The 25,418-nt window shown below is 48.0% G+C and overlaps 1 protein-coding gene across 2 annotated transcripts in view; it reads left to right on the top strand.

Moving 5' to 3' along the window:
* The window catches only part of THOC1 (THO complex 1), a 191,480-nt gene that overhangs the window by 150,108 nt on the left and 15,954 nt on the right, over positions 1–25,418 (top strand). The window contains exons 17-19 of one of the 2 annotated variants that reach the window (XM_029591099.1): positions 6,134–6,199; positions 15,614–15,697; positions 17,129–17,276. In XM_029591099.1, the coding sequence (XP_029446959.1) occupies positions 6,134–6,199; positions 15,614–15,697; positions 17,129–17,276 (298 nt within the window). The remainder of the gene's footprint in view (positions 1–6,133; positions 6,200–15,613; positions 15,698–17,128; positions 17,277–25,418) is intronic. The other variant, XR_003854773.1, reaches the window with a different exon arrangement.

Here is a 25,418-nt window from a genome sequence, read left to right on the forward strand (position 1 = left end):
GCGGGAAAACCATCACCTCTACGGGTCAAGGCTCACTCTACCAGAGCGCAGGCAGCCTCCTGGGCAGAAACTAGGATGCTGTCGCCGGCAGAGATATGTAAAGCGGCAACGTGGTCCTCCTTCCATTCCTTCTTCAGATTCTATCGTCTGGACGTCCAGGCCAGGGAGGACACAGCATTTGCGAGGGCAATCCTAAACGGACCTCGGGCAGCCTCCCACCCAGTCCGGGAGTAGCTTTTGTACATCCCACTTGTTTTGAGTCCATCTGCTACACGCTAGGAAATGTAGAGATTACTTACCTGATAATCTCGTTTTCCTTAGTGTATGCAGATGGACTCAGCATCCCGCCCGGCTGCCGGTATACATGGGGATGTACCGACTCACGGTAAGCCATGCTTTCTTATATAGGGCATCCACCCTGCTGGGTGTCGACGCCTTCCGGTTGAGAACACTGGCGGTCTCCAGCTACTATCAATCGGTCAGGGTAATCCTGTTCATTTAATTGATCGGTCAGTCACACATATATCCATAAAGCTTTTGCAAGGAAGATTACTGAGTTGCTGCACTTCCTGTGGGGGTATATGTACCCCGTGCTGACGTCAGATCCGTCTCCAACTGCTAGCACGAGCACACTATACCCACTTGTTTTGAGTCAGTCTGCATACACTAAGGAAAACGAGATTATCAGGTAAGTAATCTCTACATTATACAAAATATTAAAATACGGTGTTCTGCAATCTGGGCTCTTAAAAACATTGCATCTAAATACAAGCATTGTAATTATACTGACAACTAGGGAGCATTCCCCGCACTTAAAACTGTAAATGGATGTCATCCAATACACCAAAGACAGAGGTGCAGTCCCCCTCCATCAATCACTGCTTCTCACCCTCCCTGCACTCCAGCTAATTCTTTCTACTTCCATCTGCTCTAGAGGACATCCTTCCCCCAGCATATCCCCTCTCTCAACCTCCTCTCACCTCCCCAGGGCATCCAAACTATTTTGCATCCCCGGAACTGATCCTTTCTCTCCCCCTAGCCCCTCTTTTTTTTTATATCCTGCAGTTAATCCTCTCTCATCCTCATCCCTTCTTACCTCCCAGCATCGCCTGATCTTACATTCTACCCAGCTTATCCCCTCTTACTGTCTACCTCTTCTGTCATTCCTCCCCTCCGCAGCCAAACCCTCTTCACTTTATTGAACCCTGAAACCTCTCCTGTTTCTTATCAATCCCTTCAAACAGCCCTTTCTCCAAACATCCCCCTGGCCAGGGTCAGTGGCAACATCCTGGACCAAAGGTGAATGACAACTGGTAGGCATAGAGGGCAAGCAACATTTTACTCTTGGGTAGATTCAGTGGTGGCTGAAGAGAGGAGCAGAGGCAATCTCCTTCCCCCATGGCTGGTCCCAAGCCCGACTGATCTGCAAGTGGCAGCATCATGACTAATTAAAAAAAAAAAAGAGCCTGTGAGCTAGTACAAGTTCATAGGGCCTACAGCAGCCCTGATCCCTCCTTGTGAAGGGCTTTGTAAAGCAAAGGCCTCATGCTGACTTCCATTACTAATGCTGACATTTGAGTTACTTGTGACCCCATTTGGGGTGCCCACTCAGTTTGGGAAGCCCTGACCTAGACTCCCAGAGGATAAGTCCAAATGATCGTTTCATCCAATACCAGTTCACAGTAAGTTTAGAAATTCTAGGAGGTATAAGCAAGGGAGGTCTCCAAAAAGGGAAGAAAAGATGGAATCTTTGGATCATCTGGCTCCTTCCATGTTTCCCATTGAAGTTTTGAAGGCCCAGAGGCTGGTTTAGATGATAAGCAGTCGTCTGTCAGAGGTGAGTTCAGAATACCTCAAATCAGTGGATCCTGGAGTTCTTTCAGGACAGATATGCTTTTGAATTTTCCCATCCTGTTTTAGATGCTTTTATGGTTTCCCCTTATCTTTCTGTCCAGAAGAGAGGCTGTAAGGACAACACTTGATCCTATTACTAGGTTTTTACACTAACTCATCTCTCCTCTAGTATTCCTTATAAGAATATAAGAATATGCCATACTGGGTCAGACCCAAGGGTCCATCGAGCCCAGCATCCTGTTTCCATGTGGCCAATCCAGGCCATAAGAACCTGGCAAGTACCCAAAAGCTAAGTCTATTCCATGTTACCATTGCTAATGGCAGTGGCTATTCTCTAAGTGAACTTAATAGCAGGTAATGGACTTCTCCTCCAAGAACTTATCCAATCCTTTTTTAAACACAGCTATACTAACTGCACTAACCATATCCTCTGGCAACAAATTCCAGAGTTTAATTGATGACTGAACCATTTTAATAGCCTCTTTCTGAACAGTCCTTCTGGAGATGTGACCTCAAACTAGAGTCAATTCTCTTCCAATACCCAGGCATCCCACATTCTCATCAGATTGTTCCACTTTTTGGCACAATAACTCAAGGAGAACTCGTAGATCCCCTCAATAAACATACAACCCAACACACTAGGGAATCCTACAGGTATTAACACTAATTATTAATATGACCTTATATCATCAATAAGTTTTCATGAAGTTTATTATTCCATTCTCAAACACATACACATTTTATTATATGACATTTAACATCAAGTACATACAATATTTTAAATACATAATTTTATAGCAGCATTAAACCCAACAATACACATATACTAATACATAGCACCCATCATCATAAACATATATCATCACATTATATATTATAATAGATTTAATATGCACATAGTCCGGACATGTCCTGAATACTAATAACCCATAGCCACAACCCTAACCCCTAATAACACATAATCACATTCACTCATAATAACACATCAGTAATATATTTCAATCAATTAACACAGCAATGCATTGGGAGTGTTGTGTTAATTAATTGAAATATATTACTAGATGATACTGATAAGATCATTATAAAGAGTATTGTGATATTTTTATGGGGAATGTAGTTTTAAGATGTGAATGTGATTGTGTTATTAGGGGGTTAGGGTTGTGGCTATGGGTTATTAGTATTCAGGATATGTCAGGACTATGTGCATATTAAATCTATTATAATATATAATGTGATGATATATGTTTATGATGATGGGTGCTATGTATTAGTATATGTGTATTGTTTGGTTTAATGCTGCTATAAAATTATGTATTTAAAATATTGTATGTACTTGTTAAATGTCATATAATAAAATGTGTATGTGTTTGGGAATGGAATAATAAACTTCATTTATTTATTTATTTATTTTTAAATTTTATATACCGATGTTCCTGTATAGCATACATATCGCACCGGTTTACAAGGAACTGAACAGTCGCCTCAGGGGCGGAATACATTAAAACAGGATACAGTAAACGGGATACAGTAAAAGTCGCCTCAGGGGCGGAATACATTAAAACAGGAAAAACTTTTAGGGAGACATTCGTAAACTCGATTAGATGTAACTGGGTTTCAAACTCGAAAACATAATACAGAGGTAAGTATATTGTCTATCGCTTCAACCGGTTTTTAGCTCTCAGGGAAAGCTTGGGTGAATAGCCAAGTCTTTAGCTTCTTTTTGAATGTCAGAAGGCACGGTTCTTGGCGGAGGTCCGGTGGGAGTAGGTTCCAAAGAGGGGGACCTGCAGTGGACAGGGCTCGTTTCCTCAGGGAGGTTCTCGCCGGTTGGGTGTGAAGCATGTTCTGGTATGCCCTTCTGATTGGTCTTTTGGAAATGTGTTGCTGTATTTGGAAGGATAGGTTGAGGGGGGAGATGTTGTGCAGAGCCTTGTGAATCATCATGAGTGATTTAAATTGTATCCTAAATTTTATCGGTAGCCAGTGTAGATATTGGAGGATAGGGGTGATGTGGTCCCGTTTTTTGGTGTTAGTGAGTATTCTGGCTGTCGCATGAAAACTTATTGATGATATAAGGTCATATTAATAATTAGTGTTAATAGCTGTAGGATTCCCTGGTGTGTTGGGTTGTATGTTCCACTTTTTGACCAGTGCATCGAAGCACAAGGTCTCCCTCATCACACATTCGTGCAAGATATACCTTACTCTCCTCAGTCAAGACAACTTTATCAAATTGCGTGAAGAAAACCAGTAAAGGTGAAGGGGTAAAATGCTCACTGCTGTCTTGTTTTCCTTGTTTACATAAGGGAAGGAGGGCCTCAACTATTCTGTAGATTTGCCACATTTAGAAACATGATGGCAGAAAAAGCCCATCCAGTCTGCCCATCTGTCCAACTAATTTAGCATTATTATTATCCTCACTTCCTTAGAGATCTCCTGTCATTATCCCTGAATTCAGGTGCTGTTTTTGTCTCCACCACTTCCCTGTGTAAAAAATTATTTCCTAAGATTACTCCTGAGTCTACGTCATCTCATGAGCCCTCGTTCTAGAGCCTCCTTTCCATTGAAAAAGGCTAACTTCCTGTCAATGGCAACCTCTGAGATATTTGAATGTCCCAAATCTTGCCTTTTCCTCTATGGTATACATGTTTAGATCTTTGTCTATCCCTATATGACCACTGACCATTTTAGTAGCCACTTGCATTACAGGAATCCCATATTTCAGAAGTAGAGGGAAGAACTTTTAAGCATTTAGGCCCCAAAAAAAAAAGGCTGGAATACCAAACATACACACAAGATGTCTTCAGAGTACAAATAATGCACAAAAGGCATTTTTTTAATGGGAAGGAAGATCTTACTATAGGGCAGGGGTCAGGAACCTATGGCTCGGGAGCCATATATGGCTCTTTTGATGGTTGCATCTGGCTCGCAGACAAATCTTTAATAAAAAAGTAAAAATCTAACAAAATCCCCCACCCTCCTGAAGCCCCCCAAGACCTCCAAAATTAATTTACTACAACCCCCACCCTCCTGACCCCCCCCAAGACCTGCCAAAAGTCCCTGGTGGTCCAGCGGGGGTCCAGGAGCGGTCCGGGAGCAATCTCCTGGACTTGGGCTGTCGGCTGCCAGTAGTCAAAATGGCGCCGACGGCCCTTTGCCCTCACAATGTCACTGGGGTTGACCAATGGCGGCAGTAGCCCCTGTGACATAGTAAGGGCAAAGGGCCGTCGGCTGCCAATAATAAAAATGGCATCGACGGCCCTTTGCCCTTACTATGTCACAGGGGCTACCGCCGCCATTGGTCGACCCCAGTGACATAGTGAGGGCAAAGGGCTGTCTGCGCCATTTTGACTACTGGCAGCCGACAGCCCAAGTCCAGGAGATCACTCCCGGACCCCCGCTGGACCACCAGGGACTTTTGGCAGGTCTTGGGGGGGGGGGGTCAAGAGGGTGGGGGTTGTAGTAAATTAATTTTGGAGGTCTTGGGGGCGTCAGGAGAGTAGGGGGTTGTAGTAAATGAATTTGGTAGGTCTTGGAGTCAGGAGGGTGGGGGGTTGTAGTTAGTATGGCTCTCACGGAATTAATTTTAAAATATGTGGCGTTCATGGCTCTCTCAGCCAAAAAGGTTCCTGACCCCTGCTATAGGGTGTCATAAGAGGCTGGAGGGGATAGACTCGGAGTATTTCACACTCAGGTGGTGGGAACAGTATTAGATTCCAAGAAAATATGAGATGAGCACTGAGGATCTTTAGTGATGGGGAAGGAGAATTAGAGCCAGAGAACAAGTAAGATCTGAGGTCCTGTGGCAGGAAAGGAAAGTAGCAGAGCAGCTGGAACTTACCATCTTTACCTGCTCACATGTTTTTTGCTGTGAGGTTTTATGCAGCAGCTCTCCTTTGTCAGGTCCTTGCAGGACAGTGATAAGGCTGCCTGCTGGAGCACAAGTGATTGTACCCCTCTTGCATTTCCTTTCCATGGGTCCCGTCATATTTATTCTCTATTTAATAAATGCCATTTACATCTGGGAATTGCTTATACCAAATATATGCCTGTTAAGATTAGTTCCCTGGTATGGATAAAAGGTTTTTTTGCCGTGTTTTTTGGGTTTTTTTAATTGATTCCTTGCTTATGTTCCTCATTGTTTTTATCTGAATTGTATTCTGTCTGTCCCATGTTGTGAGGTGTTTGGGGTGCATCTGTCTGAGGGTCACTCGAGGAATGACTAGGGCAGTGCTTCAATTCAGAGTTGAATTGGCAGTGTTTTGTGTTTGTTTTACAGTGAGGAGTTGACGAGACTCTGGAATCTGTGCCCTGACAATATAGAGGCGTGTAGAGCAGACAACAGGTAAGCTGAAAGAGAGATTCAAAACATAAACCGTCATTTAAAATGTGGAAAGGCCTGCTGTCCTGATCCATTCCCTGAAAAAGTTTTGAGATCAGAGGTCTGTATTCAGTAGACCAGTCCATGGATAAGTGTAAACTTACGCTTTCAGCGCTGCCTCTGTCAGAGTAGCATGGGGGCAGAGGGTCCCTTGCTCCCAGCGATGAAGAAAAAAGGTATCGGCAGGGATGGGGATGTGGTGTGGGAGCCACACTTTATCCTAGAGGCGGGGGGAGGCAGTCTGAACTACTTTTAAAGGTAACATCAGGATGGGGGCCTGGCTTCCAGAACAGGGCAAATCTGTCCAATTTAAAAAGGTTTAGAGGCCGGAGGTTTAGGATACAATGTATAAATTGACTTATGCTGGGGGGGGGGGGGGGCAGAAGGGGGGGGGGGATGGGACAACTTATTTTTTCTTTAGTAAATGTCAGCACTACTTAGTAATGCATTGTCCAGCCACACGAGGCTGCTTAAATTTAGGCCTGCTCTGATGCAGATCTAAAGTTATCCAGATAACCTAGCCAGATATACCCAATATTTGGCTAGGTTAGATGGATATCTCTCCCCCTCCCCTGAAATGCCCCTTTTTTATCTGGCTAAATTCTAGTTACCCAGCTAGAATTTAGAGCCAGATAAGGGCTAAATATAGCTGAGTAAGCCATTTAGATGGAAAACTATTACATTATCAGTCTAAATGACTTTTGAATATGGATCTCAAAGCTTTTAATCTCTGTAGATTCAGTTTGTAAATCTTTCCTGCTGATTGTAAACAAGTCTAATTCCCCAGCCCTGAGAGTGCCCCTGGAAGAGTGCGACAAAATATATCACTTTACTACCAGAAATATTTCTCATAAATTCTACAAGCCTCTGTATTTATTAATAAAACTATGCTTCAGGATTGCATGTAGCTAGTGGGAGGGGAGACTGGAGAAGACTGATGGCTATAGTGCAACTTGTGTATTTCAATTGCAGTTGTAAATCAAAATAATTATTTTTATCATGCGTATGTAGATTTATATATGTCTTGGATAAGATGACATTGTGACCCACATTTTGTCAGGTATTAATAGACAGAATTAACTCAGAGCTTCTTTTTAGGTGAAATTCCTTTACCAATTTTCTTTAAGTATATACAATGGCTATAGAAAGTCTACACCTTGAACATTTCAGATTTTGTTGTCATACATTTACATACATCCAAGTCTGATGCATTATTTGGCCTTTAAGGGCCAAAACTGAGTTTTTTGGGGGGGTACAAAGCATATACCGTATTTTTCGCTCCATAAGACGCACTTTTTTTCCCCCAAAAGTGGGGGGAAAATGTATGTGCGTCTTATGGAGCGAATATAAAAAAAAACAAACAAAAATCTAACACACACACCCCCCCCCCCCCGACTCCCCCAAGACCTGCCGACTTAGTTTACCGCAACCCCCCACCCTCCTGACCCCCCCAAGACCTGCCAAACGTCCCTGGTGGTCCAGCGGGGGTCCAGGAGCGGTCCGGGAACGATCTCCAGGGCGTGGGCCGTCGGCTGCCAGTAATCAAAATGGCGCCGACGGCCCTTTGCCCTCACTATGTCACTGGGACCGACCGCTGCTATTGGTCGGTCCCAGTGACATAGTGAGGGCAAAGGGCCGTCGGCGCCATTTTGATTACTGGCAGCCGACGGCCCACGCTCAGGAGATCGTTCCCGGACCGCTCCTGGACCCCCGCTGGACCACCAGGGACGTTTGGCAGGTCTTGGGGGGGTCAGGAGGGTGGGGGGTTGTTAATTTAAAGGGTTGGGATGGGGTGTTTTTTTTGGGGGGGAGGGGTTCCCAGAGAAAGAAAAGTTTTCTGATCTGGGGAGTGGACCGAAATGACCCTCCCCAGACTTGAAAACAAAATGGGGAGGAAAAAAAAAAGCTATGCACTCCCCTAATTTGCTCCATAAGACGCCCAGACACAGAGCCGGTTTAGCACAATTTTTTTTTTTTTAATTTTACCCCTCTGAATCCTAGGTGCGTCTTATGGTCAGGTGCGTCTTATGGAGCGAAAAATACGGTACATATCCAACCACCAAAACTGAAATCCAGTTGAATAAGTCTCCACCCCCTCGAGTCAGTGCTTGGTAGAAGCATCCTTAGCAGCAATTAAACTGTGAGTCTGTAGATAGGTCTCCACCAATTTTCCACACTTAAATTTGTCAGTATTGGACCATTCTTCTTTCTAAAACTGTTCAAGCTCTGTCAATCTCCTTGGGAAGCATTAATTGACAGCAATCTTCAAATCATGCCAAAGATTTTTGATTGGATTGAGGCTGGGGCTCTGACTAGGCCACTCCAGGACATTGACCTTTTTGTTCCTTGTCTACGCCAGTGTTGCTTTGGTTTTGTGCTTTTGGCTCTTTGCAAGAAAGCTGAAACTGGGACAAGAGATCACCTTCTGCATGACAGACGGTTGTAGGTTTTTTTCAGTATTGACTTCTTATCATACAGGCCAAATTTGTTGAGTGTTTGGATATTGTCCCTGCACACTTTGACTGGTCTCTGCCATTGAAGCCTGTAGCTCTTTTAAAGTTGCCATTGGCTTCATGATTACCTCCCTAATCAGTCAGCGTCTTACTTGGTCATCTAGTTTGGAGAGATCTGATCTAGGCAGGGTCTTGGTGTCATACACCTTCCACTTAATGGTCTTGACCGTGATCCAAGAGAGATTCAAGGACTTTGCAATTCTTTTATATTCGTCCCCGATCTGTGCCTTTCCACAACTTTGTCCTGGAGTACTTTTGATAGCTTATTGGTGTTTATGGTTGTCTGTTTGAAATGCCGTATCCGGCAGGGAGAACAAACAGGAACTGCTAAACTTATCCTATCATCATGTTACAGTACCATTTAACACAGGTGTGACCAATTCACTTGGTGTATGCTTTTTGAAAGTAGTTTGTTATATCAAAGCTTTAAATTTCAGGATTGCTGCAGAAGTACAAGAAGGAGGTGGGGGATATAGACACACATCCAACCAAACTACTTTTATTTTTATTTACTTTATTTTCTAATAAATTCTGGAATATAGTTTCTCCAAGGAAAAGCAAGATGGTAGTCCTCACATGAGCAACATCATCAGCTACTAACCACGCGTCCATGTAGGGTCCCTCTTTAGCCTCTTTTTTTTTTCCGTGGAGCTGTCTCCTCATGGTTTTGGAGCTCGCACTTCTTCTTTTTGATAATTTGCTACTGCAAAGTGATTTTCTTGGCCTTCCACATGTCGCATAGGATCCCTCACCCTTCTTTGCCTCTGTCGGTAAGTTTTCAGGTCATCATGGTCGATCACAGACAGCATTCCAATCATCAACCTGCCAACCATCAACTGCGCATCACACTCTTCTTTTCCTGTGGCGTCAACTGGCTTCCGCCAGTGCCCTCAGACTATGTCCATCATGGACCCCCAAGAGGTCTGTGTCCTCTGCCTGGGGGCTTCCCGTGATGTCCATGTATGCGACCTCTGTGCCCAGATGACCCCTAAGGGTCGTAGGGCCCGTCTCGACAAAATGGAGAAACTCCTCTGGTCCAAGCAATCAGAGCCGTCCTCAGCATCGGGAACCTCCACCCCGCTTGCCAAGGAACCCTTGGCCCTGGTCCATCGGGTTCTCCTGCCCCACCCTACTGAGTCCCGAGCTCGGGGCAGGGGACCGATGGCTGTCCCTGTTGTCCTGTTCCCGATCAGGTTCCTCTACATCAGGCAAGGACTGTGGTGATTGTCAAAAGGTCCAAAAAGCACCAGCATCGATTAATCATCTTCCTCCAAACTAGACCATGAGAAGGCATCGGCCTCTGTGCCTCCCACGAAGCTGTCAAGGGCGGATGAGGCCATTCCCTCCGACACCAACGAGGCCTCCAGGCAGCCTGTACAGGTGCAGAGCTTTGTTCCCCTTCAGCCAGGGATGCACTAATCTCGCCAGCTTCTCCTCAGCCCATTTTATCCTCGCAGGTTTTTGAGGAGGAGCTAGAGAGGCATGTGTGACTGGCGGTCGGCCAGGCCCTGCAGGGCCTCGAGCCTCCGGTTCCCTGGGTACCGCCTCCACCTCAAGAGCCTGCTCCACCGGTGCTCACACCCTTGCTGGAGCAGCTTGATATGCTGCTCGGTGTCCTACCTGTGCAGCCGACTCAGGTGCCCCAAGACCCCCAACAAGCCTCTGGGTGCTACTGGCCCCCATACCAGTGAGCGACTCCTCTGAGAAGGAAGGGCCATCAGGCGCGATGGTGGGCCAGAGACATGCAGTGCGACCTCAGTCTGGCTCATCCAGGGCCCTTTGGGTTGATTCCACCAATTCCTTTGGTACCCCCAATCCCGTTGGCACCAGCGGATCCCTTGTGGGCGTGAGGCCCTCCGGTGCCTCTCTGTGCCTTTGGGGGCACAGGCCATGCACACCGATGGGTCTTCGGCCCCCCTGCATCCCCGGAGGGTCACAGCGAGGGTGAGGCCCCCTACGATTCCTGGGAGGGTAAGGCGTCTGTATCCTCCTCCTCCGAGGAATCGGAGGATCTGCCTTCTGAACCTTCTCCCACTGAGGGACCTCTCCTTTGAGGGGTTCATCAAGGCCATGGCCAAGTCGATGCCCTTCCAGTTACTGACAGAGCAGGACTCCAGGCACAAAATGCTTGAGATCCTACAATTCATGGATGCCTCGAAGGAGGTGGCAGTGATACCAGTTCATGACATTTTCAAGGAACTGGTAACCCGCCTGTAGGAACATCCCATCTTGCTGCTGCTGATTAATAGAAAGACTGATACGGTATACCTACTCCAGCCATTGACTGGGTTCGATCGCCATCAACTCCCCCCACCAATCGGTTGTGGTGGTCAGCCATGAAAAAGGCTAAGAGGGTTCGTACTCATGCCTTGGCTTCGCCAGGGTGCAAACATAAAGCCCTTGATGCATTGGGACACCAAGTATTTCACGGCGTCATGCTCATGGTCCGTATAGCTTGCTGCCAGCTTTACATGGGGCAATATTCTTGGAATCTGTGGAAGCAGGCCCTGGAGTTCAGTGAGCATCTGCCTCAATTCCAGGAGGCTTTTTGGCTATCGTCCAGCAGGGCCTGAAGTGTGATAAACATGAAGTCCGCTCAATTTATGATGTCTTCGAGACAGCCATTAGATCCGCTGCAGTGGGCATTAGCGCCTGTCAGATGTCTTGTCTATGAGCCTCCAACTTGCGCCCTGATGTACAGGACCGGCTCACCAACTTGCCTTGTACAGGTGAGAACCTGTTTGGGAACAGAATTAAGGAGGCGGTAGCTCAGCTGAAGGATTACCAAGAAACCCTTCAGCAATTGTTGGCTAGCACTTCCTACACGCAGCCTACCAGGAAGCCCTCAAGACAGTATCAGAGATGACCTTTCTATCAGCCTCATAAGTATTACCGGCCCTCACAGAGGGCCAGGGCTCAGAGGCCTGTTCCCAAGGCCAGACAGAGGCATCCTAAGCCACCTAGAGCGCCCACAGCTCTGCCACAGAACCCCCACCACGGGATTTTGTCTGGCGACGAGGGTGTATGAACCATCCTTCCCTGTGGGACCCTGTCTCCAGCTTTTCACAAATCAATGGATCTCGATCACATCTGACCTCTGGGTCCTATCCGCCAGGGTTACCGGCTGCATTTCCAGCAACTTCCACCCCGCTCCCCCATCTCCCAAGTGGAGAGCAGTAGGTGACGTACGGATACTTCGGGTAGAGCTCTCGGCCCTCATTTCCGCTCAAGCGGTCGAACCTGTTCCAACTAGCCAACGGGGCAGAGGGTTCTACTCCAGGTATTTCCTAATTCCCAAGAAAATGGGTGGCCTCAGGTCCATACTGGACTTGAGAACTTTAAACTGCTTCTTGGTAAAGAAAAAATTCAAAATGGTCTCGCTGGGCACCCTGATCCCCCTTCTCAGGGTAGGGGGACTGGCTCTGCTCCCTTGATCTACAAGATGCGTACGCCCATATCCCTATTTTTCAGGCAGATCGGCAGTACCTAATATTTCTGGTCACCGGGAACCACTATCAGTATCAAGTTCTGCCCTTCGGCATGGCATCTGTGCCCCGAGTTTTCACCAAATGTCTGGCAGTTGTTGGTGCCCATCTTCAGCAGGGAATTCATGTGTTTCCCAATGTCGACAATTGGCTCATCAAAGGCAACTATCGTCAATCGGCTCAGAGTGCCACGCACCTCATGATCGAAACTCTGGAGAACCTGGGATTCTTGGTAAACTATCCCAAGTCCCACCTTCAGCCAGCCATGCAACTGGACTTCATTGGGGCACACCTGGACACTCTCCAGGAGAGGGTCTACCTACCTCAGGACAGGGCAGAGACCTTAGCAGCTCTTGCATGACATATATCTATATGCTCACATGTCTCTGCTCGTTAGTTGCTCCAGCTGCTGGGCCATATGGCAGCAACTGTGCATGTCACACCATTTGCTCGGCTATACATGCGCCATGCACAATGGACGCTGCGCGCTCAGTGGTGTCAGGCATTGCAGGACATGCATGCTCGCATCATTGTCACCAGAAGATTGCGGCAACCCTTCCTATTGTGGACAATCCCCGCAAACCTAGATTGGGGTTATCCCTTTTGGAATGCTCAGCCCCAGGCCACACTCGCCACCGATGCTTCTCAGACAAGGTGGGGAGCTCACATTCTGAATTACTGCACCCAAGGGTTTTGGTCAGTTCAGGAGGCTCGGCTACGAGCAGTCCACTATGCCCTGTGGGTGTTCAGAGAGCTTCTCATGAACAGAGTAGCTCTGGTTCAGACAGACAAACAGGTGGTCATGTGGTACCTGAATAAGCAGGGAGGAACCGGGTCATTTCTCCTCTGCCAGGAGGTGGTCCAGGTCTGGACATGGGCCATCGAGAACAGGATTTTTCTCCAGGCGGTGTACCTTCCACAGGAGTGGACAACATCCTGGCTGATACCTTGACTTGGACATTCAGGCCCCACGAATGGTCCCTCAATCAAGAGGTAGCGAACAGCATCTTCTGCTGCTGGGGACCCCTGACATAGACCTGTTTGCCTCCATGGAAAACAGGAAAGTGCATCGGTTTTGCTCCCTCACAGAGGATCGATAGTGGATGCCTTCTCGATCCATTGGGGAGCGGGCTCGCTGTATACCCAACTGCCCCTTCCGCTCATATCCAGGACACTAGGCTGCAGCAGGATCGAGGCTCCATGATCTTGATTGCTCCCTGTTGGCCCCATAAGGTCTGGTTCCTGGCCCTTCAGGACCTAACTGTGTTAGAGTAAAAACAATAGGAATCGGATGATCAAACGAAGCCCTTTATTATTATTTATTTATTATTTATTATTATTTATTTATTCATTATTATTATTTATTTTTACTCTAACACAGCCAACTGGATCGGCTTCCGCTTTGCTTTTTGGGTCCTTCAGGACCTAACTGCACACCCCCTAATCCGTTTGGGAATGGCTCCGGACCTCATCATCCAGGACCAGGGCAGACTGTCACCCCAGTGTGCAATCCCTGGCCCTCAGGCTTGGATATTGATCTGGTGACGGTGGAGGCCCTCAGCCTACCAGAGGGTGTATCCTGTATCCTCCTGGAGTCCAGAAAACCTTCCACCAGAAAGTCCTATAATCTGAAATGGAAACTGTTTTCTTCCTGGTGCAAGGGTCAAGGTTTGGATCCCTTCTCTTGTTCCCCTCCTGGACTACCTGTTGTCCCTCTGAGTCTGGTCTGCAGACCATGTCAGTGATAGTTCACCTCAACACCATAGGGGCATACCATCGGGGCTTGGATGGTTCCCCAATTTCTGGCCAGCCGCTCATTGGCCGGTTCATGAGGGGTTTGCTTCAATTGAAGCCTCCCACTTGCCCTCCGGTAGTTTCCTGGGATCTGTGTGGTCCTTTCGCAACTCATGAAACCTCTATTTGAGCCGTTGCATTCTTGTGATATCAAGTACCTTTCATGGACGGTGATCTTCTTAGTTGCAGTCACATCGGCTCGCAGGGTAGATGAGCTGCAAGTGCTGGTGTTGTATCCACCTTATCAAAGTTTTCACGACAGGCTGGCCCTGCGGACACACCCCAAGTTCCTACCCAAGGTGGTTTCGGAGTTCCATCTCGACCAGTCCATCGTGCTGCTGTCATTTTTCCCATGATCTCATGCTCACTGCAGTGAACTTGCTCTGCACACCCTGGATTGCAAGAGGGCGTTTGCATTCTACTTGGAACGGACAGCACCTCACTGCGCCTCTACTCAACTGTTCGTTTCTTTTGACAAGAACAGATTAGGAGTCGCAATCTCCAAGAAGACACTATCCCATTGGCTAGCGGATTGCATCACCACCTGCTACGTGCAGGCGGGTTTACAACTTGGTCACATCAAAGCTCACTCTATCTGAGCCATGTTGGTCTCTGTGGCTCACTTGCTTGTGGCTCCCATCCACGAGATCTGCAGGGCGGCAACCTGGAGTTCCCTCCACACATTTCGCCTCACATTACTCCCTGGACAAAAGTTGTTGGCAGGACAGTCGTTTTGGACAGTCTGTCCTCCGTAACCTCTTCCAGCCATGAATACCCAACTCTCTCCTCCGTGGGCCCTATCCTTGGGTGCAGGCGTGCTCCTCTGCTTGCTGCAGCTCCAGTTGTTGTGCACATTGGCACCTGTTCTTTGCTGCTTTAGTTTGGAGAGGCCTGGATCTACTTAATCACCCATGGTGAGGACTATCATCCTGCTTGTCCTTGGAGAAAGCAGAGTTGCTTACCTGTAACAGGTGTTCTCCAAGGACAGCAGGATGTTAGCCCTCATGAAACCCGCCCGCCATCCCGCAGAGTTGGGTTTTTTTTCTCACACTTTGTTTTATTTTTTCGCAAACTCTGTTATAAGACTGAAGAGGAACCCCGCGTGGATGTGTACCGGGCTCCATCCGATGATGTCACCCATGTGTGAGGACTAACATGCTGCTGTCCTTGGAGAACACCTGTTACAGGTACTCTGCTTTTCACGTCTCAGTTGTGGAGTAGGATGTGTGGATACATAGAGCAAACACGAGTTTAATGCATTTTACTCCTAGGCTATAAGACAGCTAAAAGTGAATGATTGGAAGGCAGTGCAGACCTTCTACAGAAACATTTCTATGAAAAATGTATCTGGGCCAGATAAATTGTAATGTTGTGCCCCTAACATATGTAAGTTTAAAATTAAATTGCCAAACCCAGATTTTGTTCCTTGGGCTGTCTGGGGATGTTGCAGACCAGTATTCACAGTCCTTGGTGGAAGCGGTCTCTGCCATCAATATAGCTCTAGCACCTACTGGCCACACTTGAAGTGCATATGTATTGGTTTCCAGAAACATTTATAGACACTAAAAAAAAAAATTATTTAATAGGGAATTTATGCCTACACTGGAGGAATTCTTTGAAGAAGCTATTGAACAGGCTGATCCTGTGAACATGGTTGAAAGTGAATACAAGTAAGTGTGTATATTTTGATGGTGGGGGTGGGGCCAGTTAATAGAATGCCATCATGGGCTATTAAGTAAAATGAATCTAGTGCTCTTTGGCCATTGAGGAGTGTTGAGAGATACTTTAGACATATGTTAGAGCAGAGCTTTGCAAATGTTCTGAGGGCCCCACAGCCAGTTGGGTTTGTGCATGAGATTTTTTAACAAATACTGGGTTTCCAGTATGTAGACTTTATCTCATGCATATCCATTATGGATATAATGAAAACCCAACCAGCTGTGGGGTCCCCAGGACAGGTTTTGGGAAGCCACGAGTTAAAACCTACTGTATTGGAGCATGTAATCTATTGTAAGGCCACAAGGTGGCACTGTTCTGTTTGGGGATGGGGGTTCAAGTAATAGGGGGATTTGTTTTCATGTTCCTTTCCTTTGTATTGTTAAGTTACTTTCATTTCAACAGCTGTTCTTAACTCTTCCTTAAAACGACTCCACTCACTCCATCTTAAGTTTTAACAAGATAAAAAGCCCTATATAATAAAGTACTGTTTCAGATGCCTGCTACATCTTCTGCCTGTCCTAGCCCAGCTCAGTTCTCTGTCAGGAGTCCCATCTCCATGATGTCATTGGAGGCAGACTATAAGTGGAACTCTGCTGCTGGGGGTGGGGCATCTCTGAAGGAGCATACCAGATGAGGTCCAGCCCATTGGGAGGGCTCTATGCTTTTGGCTGGATGTGTTTTTTTCTTTTTCGCTGCTTGTGGGTTTCTCTGTATTGGTTAATGTGGATGGCTGTTGGGGGCTTTGTCCTTGAGGATTGTGTTAACTTTTTTAATGCAAGGGTTTTTTGGGAGGGAGTGTATCTTTTCATATTTTAGGATATGATGTGGGTGTTTTTCACTCCCCAGTGAAAGTAGTGGGTGAGTCAGTCTTTTTCAGGGATTGTTTCATATTTTAGATGTTGTATTTTTAATTGATGTAAACCAATTTTGGTCTCATTTTTGAGAAAAAGGTGATACAGAAAAATGTGATGAATTCCCTTAGGTTTTCTGTATGTTCAGCAGCAAGCAAGATGCTGTAAGGAATGTAGTTAGTCACCAGTAAGGTTTACATTCCTCCATGTTATTACCAAAGGGGGAAATTCTCACAGGAGGGTGTACTTCTGCAGGTAAGATTTTCTGAAATTGCCTTATACGTGTGAGCCTTACAATGCACAATAAATAAAGGAGTGTAAACCATGCTGCTCATTGTATTGAAGGCTGTGGTTTTGTAAAGTTTCAAAGTAACTTGAGCTTTTTATTCTAGTCTCTTGCTAAGGTGTCCTTATCTTCCACAGATTTCATTTCACAAGTGTATAATAGTGTCCATATAATCGCCATCATACAAATGTCATCCTCTCCTTTTAGAACATCACCCACCTATTAACTGACATTCATGTTTACAGGGTGGTGAACAATTCAAATTACGGCTGGCGAGCACTGAGACTGTTAGCACGCAGAAGTCCCCACTTCTTCCAGCCGACCAATCAGCAGTACCGAAGTTTACCAGAATATCTAGAGAGCATGGTCATCAAGTTGGCTAAGGAGTTGCCTGTATGTAAACCTATGTTAAAATGTTGAGGTGCACTTGAAGAGCTCATTGTATTAGAGAGGTACTTGTAAGATCACTCACTGAAGTGTCTTCATTGCTCACTGGTATTACTAAGAAAATAGAAACAGGTAGTTTTAGTAGAAATACTAGCTCTAATTATTTGTCTTGGCTGTGGTCAAGACACTCCGGAACCCATTCAATACCAAGTGCCCAACAATATTTAGGAGCTTAGGAAGGCTAGGAATTGAAACATAGAAACAATGCAGCAGAAAAAGACTGTATGGCCCCACAGTCTTTCTTCATCCATAGACAAGTCCCAGTCTCTCAAATTGAACATAGGAAGTGCATGCCTACAGAGTATGAGTGACAAATAGGGAACTGATATTAATCCACATATACCTTCTATTGTATGTGTTTTTATTAGTGTTCTCTTTGTTGGGCAAGGTACTTCCTGATATCCTTGATAGTTCAACTCTTCTCTACTCTGTCAACTACAGGCCCGCATTTTGATCTTTTTGTTTATTTTTCTCATTGTATAGCCAGGTATACAACATGCTGTAGATTGATATTGCACTCATGTTCATAGCCCATGCAGTTAGCCCCAGACCCTTTCTAGTACTGTCATTAGTTTTCTCTTCTCATCTAGCACATACACAGTTGATTCTTTTACTGTATAGACTAGATCAGCAACTGCTGTGAAATTCGTACTACTGTTAAAGGCTTTGAGCTCTGTTTTTGAGGTTCTCAGTTGACAAGCAAGCATGAATTAGCTGTTACTTGGGGATGATGTCATCCAAGAGCACCACCATGGACCTAGCTCTGAGCTCGGTAAAATTTTTAAGGAACATGTTCATGCTACCTCGTGAGCCCCACAGACTTTCTTCATCCAAGCTACTGCATAGACAGGGGCTGGTGTCTGAATTTTTTTTTCAGCTTTTGGCCTTGGACCTTGTTACTTTTCTATTTTCTTGCTACTACCTCAGCAGCCCTCAAACAGAACTTTTCAGTTGAGATTTTTTTTTTGTTTTATTTTTAAGATGAGCATGGTGAAGCCTATGCTCACCTGCTTCAAGACCTGTATCTTTGAGCATTAGATGTTTGTTTTGGATATGTGTGCCATCTTGGGCCTGGACCATGAATTCTTCAACTGCTACAGCTGTCTCCTGATGTTCCTATGGCACAGCAGCAGTGTACATGGAAGATGGAGGCCTTAAGGAGAGTGCTGGCAAACAAGAGCTCCAAGCCTTGGCCTGCGGCTAAACAGCACAGTTTCTCCTCATCTAGGAACTGAGGTGTTGATGGGCTCTTGACAGATCTATAACCCACCTGCATGGGAAGGTTCCCCCCCCCCACACACACACATACACACACACAACCACCACCACCCCAATTTCCAGATCCACCTCAGGTCAGAGATTGAGCATGGCATTGAAGCCTGTGCTACTTAACAAGGTGCCAAGAAGAGCACCTAAATAAACTGAGGGACCCTCCCCCCCTTTGAGGTTATCCTTAGAGCCAAAGAAAAAATTGATGCTGTTGTGGAGCTCCACTGCAATAGGTCCCTCTGTGCCAAGGCAGGAGATAATCTCATTGGCACAAGTCCCTTCATGGTTCTGTTAATGGGGAAGGAGGACCCCTGCCAGCACAGCCTACTACTTTCTCTGCCTGCAGGCCTTAGGTTGGGGATCCCTGCCAGTTGCTGTGAGCTGCCTTCTGGTGGTGGAAGCTGAGGAGCCCACCAGCACTATGTGCTACTCCCACTGCTGCATGGTGGGGGTTCCCAATCACTGTAAGTTGCCGCCTGCTGGTGGTGGTGGGGGAACCTGGACTACATTGCCCACTACCATGGCTATGTGAAACTTCCCTAGTCGCTGCCAGAACTTCTTCTGCCACTGTGTGAAACTACTTTTGCCAGTGGGGGCTGGATACCCAACCAGTACTGACAATTGCTCCTGCCACTACATTAAACTTTTGCTGCTGGGGGACTCCAGACTCTACCAACATCTGCAACTCCTGCTGCTGATGGAGGGTAGCTGGAGATGCTGCCAGCACTACTTGCAACTCTTGCAGCAGTATGAACTACCTTCTGTTGGTGGTGGTGGTGGGAACGACCCTCCCTACACTGCCAGCTACTTCTGCGGCTGCATGAGACTACTGTTGCTGGCAGCGGCTAAGGACCCTGCCTACATAGCCCACTGCTGTGAGAGTTCTACTGGTGGGAATTCTCAACATCTGCCTGCAACTGCATGAAAATTCTGCTGTCAGCTGGGGCAGAGTGTAGGCAACCTGCCAGCACTGTCTCAACTCCTGCTGCCAGTGGGGGGGGATGACACTTCCCACTACCTCTGTGGCTGCAGAAGACTTCTGCTGGTGGAGATCCCAATCCCTGCCAGCAACTTCTGCTGATATGTGAGACTAGTTCTACTGGTGGGGGGTTAGGGACCATGCCTCTGCTGCCTGGTACACCTGCATGACTACATGAGCTGCTGCTGGTTGGAGTGGGGGGGGGGGGGGGTTTGCTGCTGCTGTGTGAGGCTTCTGCTGGTAGGGTTTGAGGTCCTCTGCCAGCAGTTCCTACTACTATTTATGGCGCTGCTAGTAGGGGTTTGAGGACCATGCCAACACTGCGAACTTCTCATGCCTCTTCTGCTACTTGGCGTTGGGAACACCCACCAGCACTACTTGCTACTTTCGCCCCAGGGATTGGGGACCCCACCAGCTTGTCCTGCTGTTTATTTTTTTTAATCAAACTTTGCTCCAAGGCCAGTTTATCTACAGAAGTGTTTGTTGTACCAGTAAAAACTGCACTGTGGGCTGGATGCACTGTGGGCTATGCTGCTTTGGTTGTTGGTCCACACTTCACATCCCACTGTTGTCTGGATAATATGTCCCAAGGTGACAGCAACTTTGGAAAAGCAGTTCTGCACAACCGGTTCTCCCAGTAGTCCACTCTCCACTTGGTTGAGCCAGGTTGTCTTCAACTAAGTGCTTTGCTGTGCAACCCTCAGCTTGGGATTCCTCATGCACATCGCCACTGTGTAGAGGTGGTGCAGTACAGCGAAATTTCAGTATTCTCCAAGGACAAGCAGGATGGTAGTCCTCGCAACATGGTGACATCGGATGGAGCCCGGCCCAAAAAGCTTTTGTCAAACTTTGACTGGCACACCAAGCATGCCCAGCATGCGACTAGCCACACGTCCACGCAGGGTCCCTCTTCAGTCTCTTTTCCACAAAGCTGTCACTAAGCGGTTCAGGAGCTCATGCTATTTTTTCTTAAAACATTTTTTCCTCACTTCTTCATGTCTCATAGGGTCCCTCTCCCTCTTTTCGGAGATTGATAGGCTGCAAAGACCTGAGGAAGCTTATCAATGGTGCTGCCTCCGGATACCCGCCAGCCATCGACTGCGCGTCACTTGCTTTTCCGATGGCATCTGGTTTCTGCCAGTGCCCGCAGACTGGGTCCCTCACAGACCCCCATGAGATCTTTGTCCTTTGCCTGGGGGCCTCCCTCGATGTCCTTGTTTGTGATTTTTGTGCCCAAATGACTCCAAAGAGTCACAGGGCCCGCCTCAACAAAATGGAGAAACCGTTGGGCCAAACGGTCAGAACAATTCCTGGCGTCAGTGACCTCCGCACCGCTCGGTAAGGAGGCCCAGGCTCCAAGTTCCCCTGTGCTTGTTGGGCCTGCTCCTGAGGTGGGCACAGGAGACCGTCCATTGTTTGTCGCTTCTCGCTCCCGTTCAGGTTCCTCGACGACCCCCTTGGCTTTGGGGAAGGATTGCATGGACCAGTGGGTCCAGGAAACATCGACATCAATCTTCCTCCTCTTCTAAAAAGGACCGTGAGAGGGCATCGACCTCTGTGCCTCCCATGAAGTGGTTGAGGGCAGAGGCCGCCTCCAGTGGTTCTGGTGGAGGGATCGGTCCCCCTCCAATCAGAGGTTCTCCCGATTCTACCTGCTTCTTCTCAAATCATGCTCTCTTCCCAGGCATTCGAGGAGGAGCTTAAAAGGTGTGTGCAGATGGTGGTCAGCTGGGCCCTGCAGATCCTCAAGCCTCCGGCTCCCAGGAACCGTCTCCACTGCAAGAGCCTGCTCCACTGGTGCTCACACCATTGCAGAAAAGGCTAGATATGCTGCTCGATATGCTTCCTATGCAGCCGGCATTGATGCCTCAAGCCCCTCAGAGGCTCCTGAGCACACTGCTGCTGTTGCCACCAGCTCCCATACAGGTGAGAAACTCCTCAGAAGAATGCAAGCCATCGGGCTTGATGGCGGGCTGGAGACTCGCGGTGACCCTTCACCATCCAGCTTTCCCCAGACCCTCGGGCTCGATTCTACCGGGTTTTTTTTTTTCCTTCGGTGCCCCTGAATTCGAGGCTCTCCAATGCCCCGTTGCCTCCCTCAGTGCCATCGAGGCATGGCCCCCGCATTCAGGTGAACTTCCCTCCTCCTGCTTCCCCAGAGGGCCACAGTGAGGGTGAGCCCCTCTTATGACCCCTGGGAATGGGAAGCATCTGTCTCTTCGGATGAGTCAGAAGATTTACCTTCTGAGCCCTCCCTGCCAGAGAAGCAGCAGCAATCCCCTCCAAAGGATCTCTCCTTCTCAGGGTTCATCAAGACCATGGCCAATTTCCGTCCCCTTTCAGCTGTTGGCGGAGCAGGACTCGAGACACAAAATGCTTGAGATCCTACAGTTCATGGATGCACTGAAGGAAGCAGTGGTGATGCCTGTCCATGACGTTTTCAAGGACCTGGTAACCCACTTATGAGAGCATCCGATATCTGTGCCACCAGTCAACAAAAAGACAGACAATGGTGTACCTGGTTCAACCCTCCAGCGGGTTTGACCGCTGCCAACTCACACCAGTCAGCCAGTAGTAGAGTCAGCCCTTAAAGCTAAGAGGGTATGCGCCCATGCGTCATCGCTGCCGGGAAGTGAGCACAAAGCCCTAGATGCCTTGGGTTGGCATGTGTTCCAGCGTGCCATGCTGATTGCCCACATAGCATGTTATCAGTTCTACATGGGGCAGTATCCTCCAAACTTGTGGAAACAAGATCAAGAATTCAGTGAGCACCTGCCTCAGCAGTACCAGGAGGAGTTTCAGAATGTTGTTCAGCAGAGCCTCGAATGTGCCAAACGCGACATCTTTGCAGCATACGATGTGTTTGAAATGGCCATGAAATTAGTTGCAGCGGGCATTGGGGCCCGGCGCACAGCATGGTTATGGGCATCTGACTTGCGCCCAGAGGTCCATGACTATCTAGCAGACCTACCCTGTATTGGGAGAACCTGTTTGACTGGATCAAGAGGCTGTGGCTCAGCTGAAGGACTATCAAGAGACCCTTCAACAATTGTTGGCTAGTACTTCCGACACCCACCCTGCTAGGAAGCCCGCTCGTTCATATCCAAAGTGACCTTTTTACCAACCCCGCAGGTATTACCCTCCCGCCGCAAGGTCTAGACCTCAGCGGCCAGTGGTGAAACCCAGAGACAGTCTATGGCCCCACCGCAAAACCCCGCCACTGATTTTTGACTGGCGACAGCTGCAGAACCCTGGCCCCGCAGTTAGAGGCCGAGTCTTTGTGGATCATTGGAATTCGATCACTGGGTCCTGTCCATCGTCCGCCAGGGTTACCAGCTTCATTTCCAGCAACTTCCACCCCACTCCCCACCGTTTTCAGGATGGGGAACAGTAGGAAACCATAAAATACTTCAAGAAGAACTCTGCTCTCCTTTCCATGCAGGCAGTCGAGCCGGTTCCTGCTGGCCAGCAAGGCATAGGGGTCTACTCCCAGTATTTTCTTAACCCCAAGAAAACGGGGGGGCTTCCGGCCCATACTGGACCTGAAGCCCTAAACAGGTTCTTGGTGAAAAGTTCAAGATGGTCTCACTGGGTGCACTAATCCCCCTTCTCAAGGAGGGCGACTGGCTCTGCTCCTACAATCTGCAAGATGCGTACACCCATATTCCCATTTTCCATGGGTACCAGCTGTAACTCCATTTTCAAGTGGGCCACCAGCATTACCAATACTGTGTCCCGCTTTTCAGTCTGGCATCTGCCTCCCAGGTCTTTATCAAATGTCTGGCAGTTGTCTGTGCCCATCTTCGCAGGCAGGGTGTTCATGTATTCCCTTACCTCGACAACTGGCTCATCAAGGGCAGCTCAATATAGGGGGCTCGGGCAGCCATGCGCCTCACAATAGACAAATTGGAAACCTTGGAATTCTTGATCAATTATCCCAAGTCCTGCCTTCAGCCAGCCAGACAACTGGACTTCATTAGGGCACACCTGGACAATGTTCGGAACAAGGCCTACCTACTTCAGGACAGGGCAGAGACCTTGGCGGCTTTTGCACATCATATTTCCAGCCACATCCAGGAATCTGCTCACCACTTGCTCCAGCTGCTTCGCCATATGGCAGCAACAGTACATGTCACTCCGTTTGCTTGGCTACACATGCGCCGTGTGCAGTGGACACTGTGTTCCCAGTGGTATCAGGTGCCCCCGACCTACATGCCCCCATTATGGTCACGGATGAGCTGTGATGTTCTCTTCACTGGTGGACCATTCCCGAGAATCTGCTATGGGGGTCCCCGTTTGTGGCAGCTCTGCCCCAGATTTTGCTCACCACAGATGCTTCTCAGACAGGGTGGGGAGCACACGACCTTGGGGTATCTCACACAGGGTTTCTGGTTGCCACAGTAAAAGTGGCTCCAAATCAATCTTCTGGAACTGAGGGCAGTCTGATATGTCCTATGGATGTTCTGGGAACTATGGGTGAACAAAGTAATCCTGATGTACACAGACACTCAGGTGGCCATGTGGTACCTGAACAAGCAGGGTATTTCCCTCTATACCAAGAGGCAGTCCTAGTTTGGACATGGGCCACCACAAACGGTATAACTCTCTGGTGTACCTTCCAGGGGTGGACAACACCCTGGCTGGACATTCAGACCACACGAGTGTCCCTGAAATAAGCAGGAGGTGGTGAACAGCTACCGGGGGACCCTGGTCATGGACCTGTTTGTCTTGAGCGATAATAGGGAAGTACGCCACTTTTGCTCCCTCCGCAGGAGGGGAAAGGGTCATTGGCTGATGCATTCTCAATTCTCTTGGGGACGGGTTTGTTGTACGCCTACCCGCCCCTTCCCCGTATCTCCAAGATACTTCAGAAGTTGCAGCAGGATCAGGGCACAATGATCCCAATCGCCCCCTTGTGGCCCCGTTAGGTCTGGTACCCAACCCTTCGGGAGCTTGCGATGCTTCCTCCAATCCGGCTGGGAACAGTACCAGACCTCATCGCACAGGACCAGGACAAACTCCGCCGTCCCAGTCCCTGGCCCTCACAGTGTTGATGTTGATTGGCTGACAGTTGAGGCCCTCAGCCTACCAGTGGCAGTGTCCCATGTTCTTCTGGAGTCTAGGAAACCTTCCACCAGAAAATTCTGCGATCTGAAGTGGAAGCAGTTCTCCTGGTATGAAGGTCACGGTTTAGATCCCTTCACCTGCTCCCCCTCTGCTCTTCTGGACTACTTGTTCCTCTCTGAATCTGGCCTACAAACCACCTCAGTGCCATAGGAGCATGCCATCGGGGTGTGGCTGGTCATGCTATCTCTTGCCATCTACTGGTGGGACATTTCATGAAGGGTCTCCTTCAACTAAAACCTCCTACTCGTCCCCCAACTGTTTCCCAGGATCTAAACGTGGTTCTCATAGCTCATGAAACCTATGTTTTGAGCCATTACACTCCTGTGACCTAAAATACCTTTCCTGGCAAATACTTTCCTTAGTTGCAGTCACAGCTCGCAGGGTGAGTGAACTACAGGTGTTGGTGTCGTACCCGCCTTATATGAAGTTCTGTCATGACAGAGTGGTACTGCATACACGTCCCAAGTTCCTATCCAAGCTGGTTTCAGAGTTCCACCTCAACCAGTCCATCATCTTTCCATCTTTTTTTTTTTTCCCCCAAGGCCTCACACTCATCGAGGTGAACGTGCCCTCCATACCTTAGACTGTAAGAGGGTGCTCACCTTCTACCTAGAACAAGACGGCGCCTCATCAAACCTCCACTCAAATTTTAATTTCATTCGAAAAAAATAGGCTGGGTATTGCTGTTTCCAAACACATGCTTTCCTGCTGGT

The sequence above is a fragment of the Rhinatrema bivittatum genome, chromosome 2 (assembly GCF_901001135.1).
Source record: "Rhinatrema bivittatum chromosome 2, aRhiBiv1.1, whole genome shotgun sequence".
Lineage (NCBI taxonomy): Eukaryota > Metazoa > Chordata > Amphibia > Gymnophiona > Rhinatrematidae > Rhinatrema > Rhinatrema bivittatum.